Below are 17,093 nucleotides of genomic sequence, written 5' to 3'. Positions count from 1 at the left end.
AAATGTGTTCACACAAGTGAGAAAAACAAATCCATCCTGATTTAGGAGGGTTTCTGGAAACTACCTTAAAGAATATATTCAAAACTTATATTCTGTGTGAAAAAGGAAGTCAGGACATGCAAAAAAAATCTGCTTTCTGCAGAAGCCAACTATAGCTGACTCATTTTGAATGCGGTCCATTAGCCATTTGGTCAAGCTGTTCCATATTGGCACACAATCATCACACCTCTTCACATGATCTTCTGGAAGGACAGCAAGTAAAAGAAGGGAAGGAACATAGAAAAAGAAGCGAGGCAGTGTAGGGAGAGGGACAAAGGGACAGTGTGTGGGAGTAATAAGAGAGGGATGGGATGGCAGAGATGTGCTTGATGAAGGGCTGAAGAGAACATATGAATGACAGCAGATGATGGTAATGCTGTAAGGTGAGACTAAACAGGAGGGAGGAAGGAAGGAAGGAGAGAAAGGGGGCGAAGTGGAGGAAAAGAGGATTAGTGTTCCACTCTCCAGCACAAATCACCAGAGGAGGCTGACCACAGGACTTCCTGTGCGAGAGGACTGCTGATCAGGCCACACACACACACACACACACACACACACACACACACACACACACACACACACACACACACACACACACACACACACACACACACACACACAGAAAGAATACCAATGAGCAAAACCAATGAGTCAGAGCACTGTGTATGTACCTGTGTGTGTTTCTCTTTATGTGTGTGTGTGTGTGTGTGTTAGATGCATTATTCAGGCGTGCAGTAGAATGCAGATGGAAGTACTAACATGTACTTCCTAAAACATGATCCAAGAAGGTACACAACTCACTAACTAAACTACACACTAAATGCCCGTACACGTCATGTGTATTCTGTATGCTTTGTTGCACTAAGATACATACAACTAAATTCTGTTGAATGTGATATAAAAGGAGAACAAATCTCCATATTTGAGAAACTGAACCAGCATCTTCTGACAGTTGTGCGTGAACATTGAATTGATTGTCAAAATAGTAGGAGGTTATTTATCTGTTCATTTATTGGATCGACTGATCATTACATCTCAATCAAAAATACAATTATCAATTCATTTTTTTGTAATTTGAATGAACTTTTGCCTTTCCAAAAATGTGTTTTATCAATACTCAGCTATAACCTCTCAATACTGAGTGAGAGAGATCTCAGTTACCTTAAAAGAATAAGCTGATGTGCAAAAAAGCTTTTAAGAGCCAGAATAAATCAAGTGTAACTCGGCCGCACAGAGCCCATTAATGGCTGTGCATCTTACAATGAACAGTACAAATAAAAAGGGAAGGCAAAAGTTGACACAATTTCTGCACAAGTACACAACACACTCTCACTCAGTCGGGCCACTAAATCACTGGTGGGCATCCTAATTAGATTGGCGGGGGAGACACACAATGTCTGTCTCCTTCACTCTCTCTCACCCACACACACACACACTGACTCTCTCTGCATGCAAAGTTGTGCACTGACACACAAAGCGTAGGACTGCCAGGAATGTTCTGGATTGTGCTCACATGCGAAGTGACAGGGCTGAGCAATTTGGAAACAAATATCTAATTTGTTATGCAGATATATTATGATGATAATTTTTTGCATAATTTTTCAGACGTTTGTACAATACGATATGTAAACCAGGGGACCAAAACAATTCTTTAAATATTGCACCTCTTGCAAGTTGGATATTGCACAAGTGCATTTTGCAATTTCGATAGGATTTTAGTCCAGCCACCAGTGCCAAGATGCCTGAGGATATTAGTCATTTTATTTTGTTTAAAACAGGTTATATAGGTGTAAGAAGACACACCTCAGGAAGCTGCAAGGGAGGGAGGGCTCGCACACTGATAGGCTGACATCATGTATGATGGGACAGGAAATGCCTTTCCAAAGCCAACACACACACACACCTGACCTCACACACCAAGAAAATATGTCAGTCATACACAACCTTTACTGTACACACTGAGAGGTCAGTATGATCAGCATGAGGAAGTTACAGGAGAACAGGCAATGTCTAGGCTTAGGGCTGGACGATTTAAAGTAAATCAAATATCACATTTTTCTCATCTATATACCTCAATTTCGATACTGTGACAATATTGTAGGGTTGATGCCTTCACAAAATATTTATACACAGAGAATTTTGATATATAATCATCCGTAACTTGGATAAAATGACTAAGCAGTTGGCAAATAGTAGAAAAGCTTAAACGGTCCTGTAAAGTGACTGGAAAACTGGGTGGGACTTTCGGAAACAGTTCTACATTGGTTTTAATCCTACTTAAAGGACAGAAACAACTTTGTTTCTATAGGTAAATACACATCTGAGTGGACAAATATGACATGTGGGGTTCCTCAAGGCTCCATCTTGGGGCCTCTTCTCTTTAACGTCCACATGCTACCACTGGCTCAGATAATGAAAAACAACAAAATGAGTTACCATAACTATGCAGATGACACACAAATGTACATAACAATTTCACCAGGAGACTATGCTCCAATTCAAACACTGAGTAAGTGCATTGAAAAAAATCAATGACTGGATGTGTCAGAACTTTCTCCAATTAAACAAAGATAAAACTGAGGTAGTGGTTTTTGGAGCCAAGGCAGAACGTATAAAAGTTAGCGCTGAGCTTAAGTCTGCAATGTTCAAAACAACAGATAGAGCCAGAAATCTAGGTGTAGTCATGGACTCTGACCTGAGTTTCAACAGTCACATTAAAACAATTACTAAATCAGCTTACGATCACCTAAAGAACATATCTAGGATTAAAAGACAAATGTCACAGCAGGATTTGGAAAAACTTCAGTAGACTGGACTACTGTAATGGTGTCTTCACAGGTCTCACTAAAAAATCTATTAGAAAGCTGCAGCTGATTCAGAATGCTGCTGCTCGAGTCCTCACTAACACTAAGAAAGTGGATCACATCACTCCTGCTCTGAAGTCCTTAAACTGGCTTCCTGTGTGTCAAATAATAGATTTCAAAATACTGCTGCTGGTTTATAAAGCACTGAATGGTTTAAGCCCAAAATACATCTCTGACCTCCTGCTAAATGATGAACCATCCAGATCTCTCAGGTCTTCAGGGACAGGTCAGCTTTCTGTCCCCAGAGTCAGAACTAAACATGGTAAAGCAGCGTTCAGTTATTCTGCTCCAAATATCTGGGACAAACTCCCAGAAACCTGCAGGTCCGCTGCAACTCTTACTACTTTTAAATCCAGGGTGAAGACTTCTCTTTTTCTCAGTGCTTTTAATTGAACTATTCATATCTTAGACTGCACTGTAACTTTTATCCATGTGTTTTTTTTTTCTTTTAATGTTTATTTTATTAACTTTTCTTTTTAATGACTGATTTTAAATGCCATTTTCTTAATGTCTTTCATTTTTTGTAAAGCACTTTGAATTGCCTTGTGTTNGGTGCTATAATAACACAGTGAAAGTATTAACACGCTCAATAGATGGCGAAATAGACTAAGCTATTCAGAAATGTTGTAAGGTTGTGATGTCACCACTACTTTCATGACGTTTGAAGAGAAGATCCACAAATGCAGAAAACCAGGAAACACTGACCAATCAAATCAGATGAGGCTTTTATTGTGAAGGGGGTTTAAAGAGACTAAACGCTAAAACGAGGCGTTTCAGTGAGAGGGTGGACGCAGCTATATTCAGACAGACAGTATGTCACGATTCTTGTGTTTTTAGTTTTGTGGGTCTGGGAGTGTGTGTTTTGCTGTTCTCCTTGTCATGTATTCCTCTTTGTGTATTGTCTGGTCTTTCTCCCTGTGTTTTCCTCTCTGTCGTTAGTTTCCCTGGTGTGCAAATTTCCTGATTGTTTTCACCTGTTCCCCTTGTGTGTCTCCTGTGCTCATCATCACCAGCTCATGATTGGTTTCACCGGTGTCTTGTTGTCATGTGTTTAAATTCCCCCTGTCTCCCAGTGTTCAGTGTCAGTTCGTCTTGTCTTTTGCCTTGGTCAGGTCTATGCTCTTTTATGCTCAAGAAAAGTTTTGTTCCTCACCACGTGAGCGATTTTCATTTTGTTCTCAATTTTTTGTCATCTCAATCTGAGATTAGTTAGTGACCATTTTTTGTTCATCGTGTTTTGGAAAAATATCTTACCAATACTTTACCTCTGTCTCCCGGGTCGTGCAATTGGGTCCTACCTCCTAAGTGTCTGAGTTCTTAACAGAGTATGAGAAAAATAATGTGTTTTTTGAAGATTAAAGTTGGTCAACATGTTGATGAGTAGAAATCTAATATAAAAGAACAAACCTGAGAATAAGTGCAATATCTCCTTTAAAGGTCACCTATCATGCAATTTTTAGGCAATAGCATAGGTCTCAGATATATACAAATAATATATAAAAAACATATCTATTAAGTGTTTTGCTCAAAATACCAAACAGATCACCCATTCTAGCCATGCTTCATATCCCTCTATTTCACTTCCTGTTTCAAAAGTGCTGATTTGGGGTATAAAGCTTTAAAAAAAAAAAGATTGCTAAAAAAAAAGAGGAGGGGGCTGAGCTCATGTGGGACCCGGCAGCTACTGTCTAAACTAAATACTGCCGTGATGAAACGCCATATCATTGATTATCAAGGGTTCTTTCTGAAACAGTATGGAGCTCAAAGGCTTTCTCTCTTGCCGGTTATACCACAAGGTGAGTTCCTTTTTATTTCCTGCTTCTTCACACACATGCTCTCCAGTACAGGTTAGCTCTGAGTGTTAGCGATGCTAATGTAAACACCGACCATATTACGTCCAAAACAGTCGGGAATTGTTTCTGATAGCAACGTTTCTGATAGGGCCGTGGGTCCACATTTCAGATATTACGTCATATCGGACACAAATCTGGATCAGCTCCGTTGTTCACCCGTTTTTAGAGATTTGGGTACGGAGGAAAAGAGAGAGGGTTTTATTCTCTGACGCTGCGTGGGTTCCCCGACGCACCGGGGACACATCTTTATGTATAAAAGACATCAAAAAGTGCATTTTGCATGATAGGTCCCCTTTAAGTAAACATGATCGTGTCTGTCTAATTTTTAAGCAAAACAAATGTTCACTCATGACTCAGCATGAAATGTACCAATTATAAAAATGGGAAGATGCTGAGAAATGGGTTTATTTTTTGAATGTCACGTTAGATTAGATTTGATTAGATTTTGATGGGATTAGATTTGATGAGGTTAGATTTGATTAGATTGGATTAGGTAAAATAAGAACTAGGGCAGGTTCCTGCAGGTTCAGTATTAGAGACTTTAATATTGTTTTGTTAAGCATGGAGAAAAAAACTAAAATGTTTATTGCACAATATACAAAAGGTTTATTCTTACCCTTTCATTTTTGATAGATAGGCCCCATGCAGTCAGCTCATAGATTACATTTCACACTAATCAAGTCTTTGTTACACATTGACAAAACAGACACAAGACATTTCCTTATTCCTGCGTTTGCACAACAGGTCTTTGTTTTCCACGGCACAGTTTTGCAAAGGAAGCCAACACTAAGTAAACGCCTTCTGCTTTGCATGACCTGAATTTTTTTTGCTTTCAAATCATGACACTGCAATACTGCCACTACTGTTGTCGAGACACAAAACACACGCGAAAATATTTGTTATTTGAACAGATGGGCAGCACTCCCTTCATTCTGCCAGCTGCCTGATGATGTATGCATGCAGCATTTTGCCCAACAGCACAGGATGGGTATTGTGTTTTGGCATAAATGTTGATCTAATATAATTTGATCCAGCAACCAATGTGCTGAGTGCACTAAGGAGCAACAGCAGTATATTATCTACTGTGATGCTGCCATCTTGTGGATAGGAAAATAATGCAACTCTTACCATTATTCCCTTTTCTGAGTTTTGTTTTAAATGCATTTGTGTACGTGATGCAAACCCTATTCCTATTTACAAAGCAAAGCGCCTCCCCTGGCACACCATTATACTTGCCTGTTGTCATGACCTCATTGTGATATTTGCCAAAAATATTCTACATGATGAGGGAGATGTGGAAAGGCCAACTTCATTAATAATTCATACAGAGGCCTGTAGGGGATGTCTTCCTCCGGAATTCAAGATATAATATTCATGTTGTCCTCTTCCTCCTCTCATAACCTCTTTTGTTGTGGAAAGTGGGTCAAATAAATGTTTTACAAGGGGAGCCCCAGAAGGTGGGTCTGCATAACCCTCAAAACACATGAACAGGGTATTCCATTACTTAAATATACACTATATTGCAAACACGTCAGGGCACACTTAAAGGGACAGTTTGGGTGGCTTGAATTGGGGTTGTATTACTGTAAGTACTTATCCTTAGTCACTGTTTTTCCTCCAGTTTGGAGAAACAAGAGTACCAACATGAAAGGTAAGCTGTGTGCAGAAGCATTTGAGCCACTTAAAAAAAGGCTCAACTTAACAATTCAAATTAAATTATTTCATTGCTTTACCTAGCTGTTGTAAAGTCCTTTCAAACGGATCACTGAGGCCGTTATATCCATCTATATTCTCCTGAACGCCACCTGACTTAATAAACAGAAATATTAGTACGCTTGTGTTATTGTGTTTTTTGGTTTATCGAAATCATACAATAACACTAACTAACTAATCAAGTCAGCATATCAGCAACTCATGTGTTATTCAAGGTACAATTACTGTCTTTGTCAATGAAGTTTGGTGACTTTGATTAAAAAATATCTAATATATTTTGTCTGACAGCATGGAGCAGTGAAAATGTTCTATACATAGCATTATTTTTTAAGTTAGGCCTTTCTTATACGGAGCTAAAATGTGCTTTCTCTGCAAACTCCTTCCACAGCAGTTCATAGCTTTGTTCCCAGGCTAGTATAGGTTTCATCTACTGTAGGTAATTCACTAACTATGGATAGATATCTTGTACAACCCCACTTCAAAACGTCCCAACATTCTCTCTAGAAATGCATTCAAAATACCTATCGTCTCCAACCTCACACATCTATGTTGTCATTGCTCAGAAATGTCAGTTAGGTAGCTTACACAAGCAAGCTACCTAACTGCCCCGTTCACTTGTCTTGTTTTTGTGTGAGTGCATACCAAGCAGTACTAGCTTTCAGTATCATTTAGTTTCTGTGAATAGAGCATCTGTATCCTTCTCAATACATCACAATGTACTGATGTAATTGCTTACGTTGTAACTACATTTAGGAACATTGGGTTTAATGCACTGAGATAAAATCACCCACTGCTAAGTTTTACTACTTATGTGTTTGCTTACTTTAGTTCTTCAGCTGTACATCTGCTTTTATTCATCTCCTGCCCTTCCTTTCCTCATTAACTGCTACAAAATGTCATTTTTTCATGTTCATTATTAGTCATTTCTAACACTTCTACACTTTGCCAAACCAAGGCGAGGTGGAGTATTGCAGATTTCCTCCAGGCGATTCTCTGCCTTTTAGTCGGGTGTTTCAAGTTTGACAAGTTTTCTTGATAAGAGCGGGAAACCAGGTTGAAACAAGTGGAAGAACATGGAAGTAAGTGTGAAAGAGCATGTCCTTATGTTCAGTGAAGGTTTATAAAACGATTTTACAGCCTAGATAAGGATCATATTTTTTGCAGAACAGTGAGCGAAGGAATGTATCATAATGTCCGTATTGGATTAAAGCTCTATCTCACACATAAGTGCTGATAAGGCTGAACTCAACATTCAATAAAATGTTGCAAATATTCAGAGAATTCCATGGTTAAATTAAAGTCATATTTTGTTTCTTAAGAGCAATATTTTAGCGTTTTCATCTTGAAAATTGTTTTTATCAATAAAAGCTGAGTTTGGTCAATGTGCAATCAAACAGAACAGGTGTGACCTTTAAAGCTCCACAAGAAATGTCTCTTCCACAATACCAACCCGGCAAGAGAGGAGAACTGCCGTTAGTTTCACGCACCTTCTTAGATGTAGAACTGTGCAATCATTTATTTCAACAAGTCTAAAATGTTTATCCAAACTGTGCAAAACAGGGCAATAGATACATTGTCATAGTAAACACCTCTCAAAAGCTACCATCCTGCGAACAACACCCATTTATGAGCCTAACGGAGCATGTTGCAGAGCGTTACAAACACCCTTTGGGCACATTAGTAAAATATGTATCCTGCCCTTGTTCGAGGCTACTCATAGTAGCCTCTGAATATGTCTGTTTAATTGATGAACGCTATATGAAAAGGTGTCAGATGTAAAAAGGCTTTAAGTTGTGATATTATACAATGTGCCCTATAGGGGTGTCTCAGTCAATTGACAAGGATTATGTAGAAACAACTTAAAAGTACAATTTGAAGAATTAAGTCACACTTAGCAGTCTTACCCTTGAGGCTATGTGTAGTAACTGGAGCAGTCTTAATAGTACTTCGCTTTATGTATAGGCTATTTATGGATTATTGCAATGAAAGGGGGAGACCTGTAGTCCCTGGAGGCATTTCAACTTCAGGAGCACCAATCATTTTACATCTCAGAGAATGTTTATGGTCTAGGAAATAATATGCCCCAGATAACAGCTCTTTAGCTGGGCCATGACCCCTGTCTAACTTCATAATTGTACATTATCATTAAAAGGGCCATTTCCATCTTGAACACCTATTCAGCTTTAAAGACTTACATTAAAGTGTAGGCTTAGCTCTGCATTCATTTTCAGCTGAATAATTCCTCTCACAGGGAGCATTGTATGCCATTATCTTTCCCACTTGCACCTTATTTCTTATCTCCTCCCATTCTGCACTCACACACATTCCTGCCATAAAAGCCACGGGCGGACTGGATCAAACCATCTCCATAGGGGTGCGCTGATGATTGTAATTCTATTTAGCATAATTTCCTTAATTAAATTCTGTCAAAATAAAGTTGTCATGTTATCTACTACTATATAATCTTTTCACTGTTTGCTGTGCCCAAATATAACCCTCTTTGATTATATAGGACATAGCTAGGAAACGTGTGGCCCCTATTCCCAGATAATGGACTCGTCCTTACCCTGCCATGTTGGATGGAGCTGGCTGTGTGGCGGGTGGACTTCCCAGGAAACTTTTTTTTTTTTTTTTTAGCGTTTTCCTTCTTCGCTCAGTCGCTGCAGTTTTGACCTTATTTTAAAAAGGACAACTGCATCCCTAAAACGACATACATTTCTTGGCACCCCTTCTTGTTGACGTCCAGGATAAACCGGTGTGAGGGGGTCGCAGGGAGGCCACGGATGACCGAGGGATTGTTTATGTTGTTGGATCTCCTATAACGAGTTACAGTCGGTGCACACTTTATAAATTGATCCCTAATAATGAGTGGACATCCGCCGCAACGTCGGCAAGCAAATGTCGGTTCCATACTCTTGACACCGCAGGAAAATGACTGCCTTTTCAACTACCTTGGCAGGAAAATCATAGTAAGTTTTTTTCAATTTAAATGTTATGTATGATAGCATAACAAATGCTAACTGTTTGTTTTCTTCACACAACCAACGGCTAGCTCGTGAGATGTAACGGTTTGTTTATGGCCTTTTAGTTTGCTGTTTTCCCGGGGAAATACTTTTGCGGTTGGTTTGTTTTGACAGCAGAAAAGGGAGAGTTGGCTGGATTCATCGTCCCATTTGAAAAAAAAACAGTTGTATCCCTGCTCCAGGCCTCCACTCTGAACTTTTAAAGCTTGGCACACCTGAAAGCACCCAGGAAATCCTCCTGACACACCGCTGACAGCTAGCCTGGTTGAGCTAAGCCTAGCATTGGCTACAGGAGTGGATAGCTGTGTTTCTGGAGCTGTTAAATCAATCAGCGCTATTTTGCATTACATAACATAGCTCTGAACCTTGGTTGTTTTCGGGAAGTGTGTCCTCGGAGAAGAATGTGCCCACCAGACTTGTTCTAGGACATCTCAAAAGTCCTCAGACTAGGTTCAAAACCTGAGCAGAAAGCAGGTGTGAATGCAGTCCATAAGATCAGTAATTCACTGTCACGATTCAATATTGAGTCTGATATGACCCATAAGATCAGTAATGCACTGTCACGATTCAATATTGAGTCTGATATGATGTAACACGTGTAGCATGATTCAGCTGACTCATTTTTATAATTGCACTGTGTCTGTATTTATGCAACACATGTGCAGCAGCATCAACAATATTACACAGCAGTAGCTTAACCTAACATTTATTTTACATGTTCTTCTGTCTCCTCTTTGTCATCTTGCAGGACTACAACTACAGAACACCCACAGGCTAGTACATATGAATATTATTCAACTATATAAGGAATTGGAGCTGTTCAAACTAGTTATAATTCCCCAGGGAAGCAGATAACAGGATGTTTGTCTCCCAGAGCAGAATATTGTTTTTACTGTGGCTCATCACAATTAAAATATTGTAAGCTTTTTTAGGTAGTGGATGGTAGCTTTAAATCTTTGTTATTATGGCTGACCTGTCAAAGGAATAAGGGTGTTTGAGTTATCTGGAAAATCTCGGAAAATTGCACCACCACCTTTTTAAGGTAGTTAAATGTGCAAATCTTTCAATGTGAAGTTTGATTTCTCTCAGCAGTGAGGGTTTTGTTACATTTACAAAAAAATGGTGCGCACGGGACAACCCTGAATAAGAGGCACGGTTTGAGATCCATATAAAGTTCACCGTTTTCATGCGGGATCTAGAAAATGGTTTTATTGCCATTGTATATAACCATAATTGCCTTGAAGCTTTTTTAGAAACTATGTCACCAGTGATATCATCTGGAAAGAATGCCTCTCCTTTGCCTGTTATTGATAGCATTGACAGATAAGACATGTTGAAAGTCAAGTGTCAGATAAATGTGCTCTTGGCGTAGAAACATTTAGTTTGTATCAATATTATACTTGTGTCATAATATGAGGTATAATCTTAGATTTGGGATATTGTGATGTCATAAGTGTTGACTTTTCCTGGTTTGAAGGGCTGGACTACAGTGATGTCATTTTCAGAATTTAGGCAAGGCAAGGCCACTTTATTTATATAGCACTTTTTAACACAAGGCAATTCAAAGTGCTTTACAAAAAATGAAAGACATTAAGAAAATGGCATTTAAAATCAGTCATTAAAAAGAAAAGTTAATAAAATAAACATTTAANTGTTGTTCGGTTGCCTTTACACTGACCAATCAAATCAGATTAGGCTTTTACACTGAAACGCCTCGTTTTAGCGTTTAGTCTCTTTAAACCCCCTTCACCATAAAAGCCTAATCTGATTTGATTGGTCAGTGTAAAGGCAACCGAACAACAAATATTTGCCAGTGAGGGATATGGTGTGAAGCTTTTCCAGACGCGTGGTGTTGACAGCAAATCAGGTCTTCTCTTTGAGTGCATTTAAGATGTTTATTTGGATTGCAGGATGATGACAGCAAAACAAGAGCCGGGCGTTTAACTGATAACTAAACAACTAACTGTGATAAAGAAATAAACCGAAATTAACTCAAAACAAACAGAAAATAAGCGAAAACAAGTACGGTTGAAAAACTGTGTGGCTTCCCTCTGGTGATTCCCAATCCCTAATGCTGTGCACCTGTGTCCTCCCCAAATAGTAGGCTGTACCCTGAAATTGGCTGAGTCCCCGCCTATGCCCAGGTCAATTCAGTAGTATCACAGCACCTTCATATACAAATATTAAAATACATCAAATTGGCTGCAACAGTCAGTGTTTCCTGGTTTTCTGCATTTGTGGATCTTCTCTTCAAACGTCATGAAAGTAGTGGTGACATCACAACCTTACAACATTTCTGAATAGCTTAGTGTATTTCGCCATCTATTGAGCGTGTTAATACTTTCACTGTGTTATTATAGCACCTAGATCCGTTCATAGTATAACTAAAGACACAAAAGTCTCAGTTTTTACATTATGGAACATCCAAATGTAGTTTACATGTAGTATTATCTGAACAGGAACACACATGTACAGACAGCCCTCTCCTAAAAACCGCCAGTATTCACACTGTGCCTCTAACTTGTGAGATGACCACCACCATTTGGTATTACGTGTCCCTGACCAGACGCGTAAACACACAGGGTAAACAGTCCAATGAACAATTACTCGTGACATTGCAATGAAAATATATTCTTAGTTAATAAAGTTATTTTTGTCTGGAAGCAACTCCTCTGTTGCCACCTAGGCGCAAACTTTCCTGTCTCCTAACTGGAGGGGCAGAATGTAAACATGTTGGCTGCTTATATGCAGCGTATATATGCAATATTTTACAATTAGGCCCACCTTCAACCCAATGGTATTGTTTTATACCATCTTGAACATTTTCAATTGATTGATTTCTTAGTAGAAGAGAAAAGAAGGCCAAACATTTGACGAATATGAAAAATTGGTGTACTTCTATGACTCCATATATATCCAAATTCCTCACAAAATTAAATGATGTGTAACCAAAAAAAGGAGACATGAACTCTTTATGTAGTTGTGAAACATTGAGCAAGTTTATCGAGTAATCCCATTTGCTTTCACAGCCGCCATTGTTTTAATTATTCATTTCAAGTGACAAACACCGATGTCAACACCAGCTCAATAACAACGTGGCTCCATTCTGATGCCCTGTACATTTCCCCTCACTATGAGGACAGTGAAAGCACCGTGACCTCACACCCAGGTGTTTCTTCCTCTCTGCTCCAAGATAAACTTGGCACCGTGCGATCGAAACGAGACGTCTTTCTGATACAAACAACGGAGAGTGAAGGGCGATCGCTGTACCCGGCTCTAGCCTCTGCTCCCCCTCACTATATCAGACAGTGCCATCTTTAGTGAGGACACATTGTTCCATTCAACACTTCCTATGATGAAACGGATCCACTGAAGGCATGTCCAGGTATTGTGTCTTTTTAATCTGAAAGTTGGTTTTGAGTTGTGGTTCATGATTGTCGAGGTGGATTTCGAAAGATCAGTTTACATCAAGAATTAAGCTTCGTTGTTCTTGGGAGGAAACTCAGATTTCTGTCAGATTTTAGGCCTGAGTTGAGAGCCGAACAGAATACGGAGAAAGGTACAGTATATTATATAATAAATATGTAAGGTAAGACAGTATACTAGCCCATAGATAGAAGAAACTAAAAAGAACAGATGGTGGCCATTAACTTGTTCCAGGTCTGAGTATTGTTTTGCTTGCCTGATTATAGTTTCATTATAGCAACATTACCAGAGGCCTTGAGAGGCAAGTGAGAAAGAAAAATGATGGCAATCAAAGTCTGATTTAAAGTGTTTTCTGTCTTGTTTTTAGGACAAGCAAAACAATGTTTTTTTCAGCAGTCTTTTTAGGTTCCATAAAAAAAAGTTGTATCTGTAAATAATGGCCAAAATATTGTAGCCTGTTTATATTTGTTGTTTATTTTTGTAAGGTATTACTGTGAAAAACATTTTTTTATTATTTGTATTGAAATTAATCATTGTTTCTCTTGAAAGATACATACTTACTTATCCAACAAAATACTTTACGTGTCTTTAATGTTGTTAGTCCCATTTATTGCATGGTTAGTGGTGCATTTCAGCCTCTTGTGGTTGACATGAGTATTACAACAATGAACACAGTTGTCCTGACAAAAATGTTTTTTTACTTGTTCCGTAAACATTTTCTCCCAATATGTCCATGTATTATCACATTCGACTGTGACATGATGTTTGATTGTTTCTGTCTTTACTCTTCTTTTGCTCAGCCAGGGTGAAGGATGGTCACACAGAGGAGCAGACGCTGTGTGATGCTGCTTCTCTCTCTCACCCCATCAATATTCCCCCCTCTGCCCATCTCCTTCCTCCCTGCTCTCACCCTCTCCGCCTGGCCTGCTCTATCATTATCTGTAACAGCCTCCACCCTTCCTGTTGGCAACACCAGCATATCAACCATTTCTAACGCCCTCCCCACTCCTGCGATCCCCTCCACCATCAGCCCGACATCTATCCACCTCTTTGACCAAACTTCCCCCAGAAAAAGCATAATTTCCTCAGATGACTTGCTTGCTAAAAAAGCCCCTCTGCACGAAAACCCACAATGCAATTCGTCCAAAGCGACTCCTGTGTCTTCTGACAAACTACCTGATCACGCGGCTGAACATCCAGCAAGTTCCCCATCTTCCCCTCTACCTCAAAGTTCTTCTACCCAACATCTCTCTACTGGTTCAACATCATTTCTCTCCGCATCCTTCTTCACCACTCAAACATCACCGCCTCCTTTTGCCAAAACTTCACCCAAAATCCTCACATCTCCCCCAGAAGCAGCATCCTCTCGTCGGACCAAACCACTTCTGCCTCCCCCCCTCCTCCACACCACACTCCCGATGTTCCTGCACCAGCCTTTCATTGTGAGTTGGAACATTCCTGATCGGGTGTGTAAGAGGTACAACATCTCACTGGACACCTCGCCCTTTAAAGGAGTGGCAACACCTGCTAAGGTAGGAGGACATATTTGAATCGTATCTCATTTAGTTAACTATTACATTCAAATCCAGGGTGGGAAAACACATGCTGTAACCAAATCACAAACTAATTTATGAAGCTATTATGGGAGGACATATATGGTGATGTGTTTTGTCATTCGAACGGCTATCAGCGAGTTGTTGCATGTTTGTACATGTCTGGAACAATAATAGATTGTTTCTTGTTTCAACATGTTTTACAAGTTAAATGCATTACAGGTTGATTTATAGAGGCCTTTTATTACTGGAAATCACACATCTGTTCTTGATGTCTTTTTTTGCAGACATGGCACTTTCAGCACATTAAACAAAGTACAGAACAATTTGTTTGTTAAAGGAAAAATGTTTTTATCTAAAAGATATGACAATGAAACAATTTGATAACTAATATGATATATTTAAGCAATAGCTCACGACAGGCCGTGGTATATGCTCATTATATCACAGCTAAGGGGCGTGGTTCGGCCCGACTCAGACGCGGAGGGATACTGACTTGTTGTGAAAAGTACAATTCTACCCGTGATATACGCTCATTATATCACGACTAAGAACCAATCAGATTGCTTGATTTGACATGTCCGTTTTATAATTGTTCTTTTATCACAAGTTTGTTGAAATGTAATGTTTAAACATAACAGGCAATATGTGATAATTTGCCTGCATTGAGTAATCAGAACATTGGGTAAAGACCCAAATATAACCAGATACAATACAAGACAGTAACAATACAATATAATAATAGAAGAAATATAAAATGTTTGCATCACTTTGTCTTGTTCCTGCTGCAGGTCCCAGGTCAGTTCCTGTCTCTGTTCTACACTGACCGGCTGGGTCTTTACCCACATGTAGACCTGACCAGCAGGAAACAGCTGAACGGTGGCATCCCACAGAGAGGGGACATGAGGGCCAGTTTGAACAAGGCCAGAGCCGACATCAACTACTACATCACATCCAAGTGAGCATTTCTCCATGAAAAAATGTGCCCTTTATTAATGACACGTGTGCTCTCATGCCAAAAGCACTTTTGTATGTCTTTTATACATACATATGTGTCCCCGGTGCGTCAGGGAACACACAAAGTGCAAAACCCTCTCTCTTTTCCTCCGTACCCAAATCCCTAAATACGGGGGTACAACGGAGCTGATCCTCGATATGACGTAATATCGGAAATACGGGCTGGCTTTACACCCACATTAAAGATCCCCTATTATACTGTTTTTCCTCAATATATTGCAGGTCTCAGATGTATACAAAACCTGTCTCTGAAGTGTTTGGCTCGAAACACCAAACAGATCATTGCAGCATTACCCATAATCCCCTCTCTTTCAGCACTGTTTTCAAAGTGCTGATTACCTTGGTTGGTGATTGGCTAATGGTTACACAAGCCAAAACATTGTTATGACATCATAAAGTGGCCAAAATCTGATCAGCTCATTTTCAGACAGGTTTTCATAGAAATGGATCAGGACAAAAAGAGAGAGAATCTTTGTTCCTGAAACTTTCAGAATCTCTTTCCACAGAGGGGACACATGGTGATGTGGAAGAGACATGAAGAAGAGGGGACACATGTTGATGTAGAAGAGACATGAAGAAGAAGAGGGGACACATGTTGATGTAGAAGAGACATGGAAAAGTGGATTTATCATAATAGGTGACCTTTAAAGCTTTAGACCCAGAATAAGCATTTCTCTAACAGGGCTGAAATAGAGGGGTATGAGGCATGGCTAAAATGGGTGATCTGTTTTGTGCTTTGAGCAAGACATTATTTTCATATATCTGAGACCTATAATACGTGCCTAAAAATAGCATAATAGGAGACCTTTAACTTATACTTCTCCTCTCCATTACTTCCAGGACCAGCCGAGGCCTGGCTGTGATCGACTGGGAGGAATGGCGCCCCCTGTGGGACAGGAACTGGGGCGCTAAGAGAATCTACCAGACTCTTTCTGTGGCACACCTCCTGCAGACTGAGCACTCCCTCAATCTGCAGCAGGCCACAGAGAGAGCCAAGACTCAGTTCCAGGTCAGGACACCCACTGTGGAAATGAATAAAACACATTGTAGAGTGTGAAAAGGCAACTCAGTAACTCAAATACTGTACTGAATTTTGAAGTGATTATCAGAAATCCTTTATTCGGCCCACAAAGGTGAAATGTACAATGTTACATCAAAGTGAAGATAGAAACCTTTTCCATAAAAGGCATTTACATAGTATTTAAAATACAAATTATTACAATTCAATGAAGTACACGTCCAGGTAGAAAAAAGGTCAATCGACTATATACTGTATTACACAAAGTTAAGAAAGAAGGTCATAAATGTGAATAATTTGCATCAGAAATGTGTCTACAAAAGTAAAAACGTATGTGATGCAACAATGTTAACAACCACATAATGGGATATAAATAATAATTGGGAATTCATTTTTCTGCAGAATAAGTACTTTTCCATATTTTTACTTTTAAATGTGTTGCTGTATTTGAACATTAATGTAATGGTACTTTTACTTAAAGGTGGGGTAGGTAAGTTTGAGAAACCGGCTCGAGATACACTTTTTGTTATATTCCATGGAATGCTCTTAACATCCCGATAGCAATGAATATCTGAAGTGCTTTGACA

General features: G+C 39.4%; 1 protein-coding gene across 1 annotated transcript in view; it reads left to right on the top strand.

The window, feature by feature from the left end:
• Window positions 1-12,623: 12,623 nt before the first annotated feature.
• LOC104955909 (hyaluronidase PH-20) overlaps window positions 12,624-17,093 on the top strand; it is a 7,035-nt gene continuing 2,565 nt past the window's right edge. The window contains exons 1-4 of the mRNA XM_010783305.1: window positions 12,624-12,877; window positions 13,719-14,450; window positions 15,263-15,429; window positions 16,329-16,497. Of these exons, the coding sequence (XP_010781607.1) occupies window positions 13,731-14,450; window positions 15,263-15,429; window positions 16,329-16,497 (1,056 nt within the window). The 5' untranslated portion in view covers window positions 12,624-12,877; window positions 13,719-13,730. The remainder of the gene's footprint in view (window positions 12,878-13,718; window positions 14,451-15,262; window positions 15,430-16,328; window positions 16,498-17,093) is intronic.

Source organism: Notothenia coriiceps, unplaced genomic scaffold (assembly GCF_000735185.1).
Source record: "Notothenia coriiceps isolate Sejong01 unplaced genomic scaffold, NC01 NC01_scaffold00025021, whole genome shotgun sequence".
NCBI classification, from domain to species: Eukaryota; Metazoa; Chordata; class Actinopteri; order Perciformes; family Nototheniidae; genus Notothenia; species Notothenia coriiceps.
This window is presented reverse-complemented; position numbering and strand designations above follow the sequence as displayed.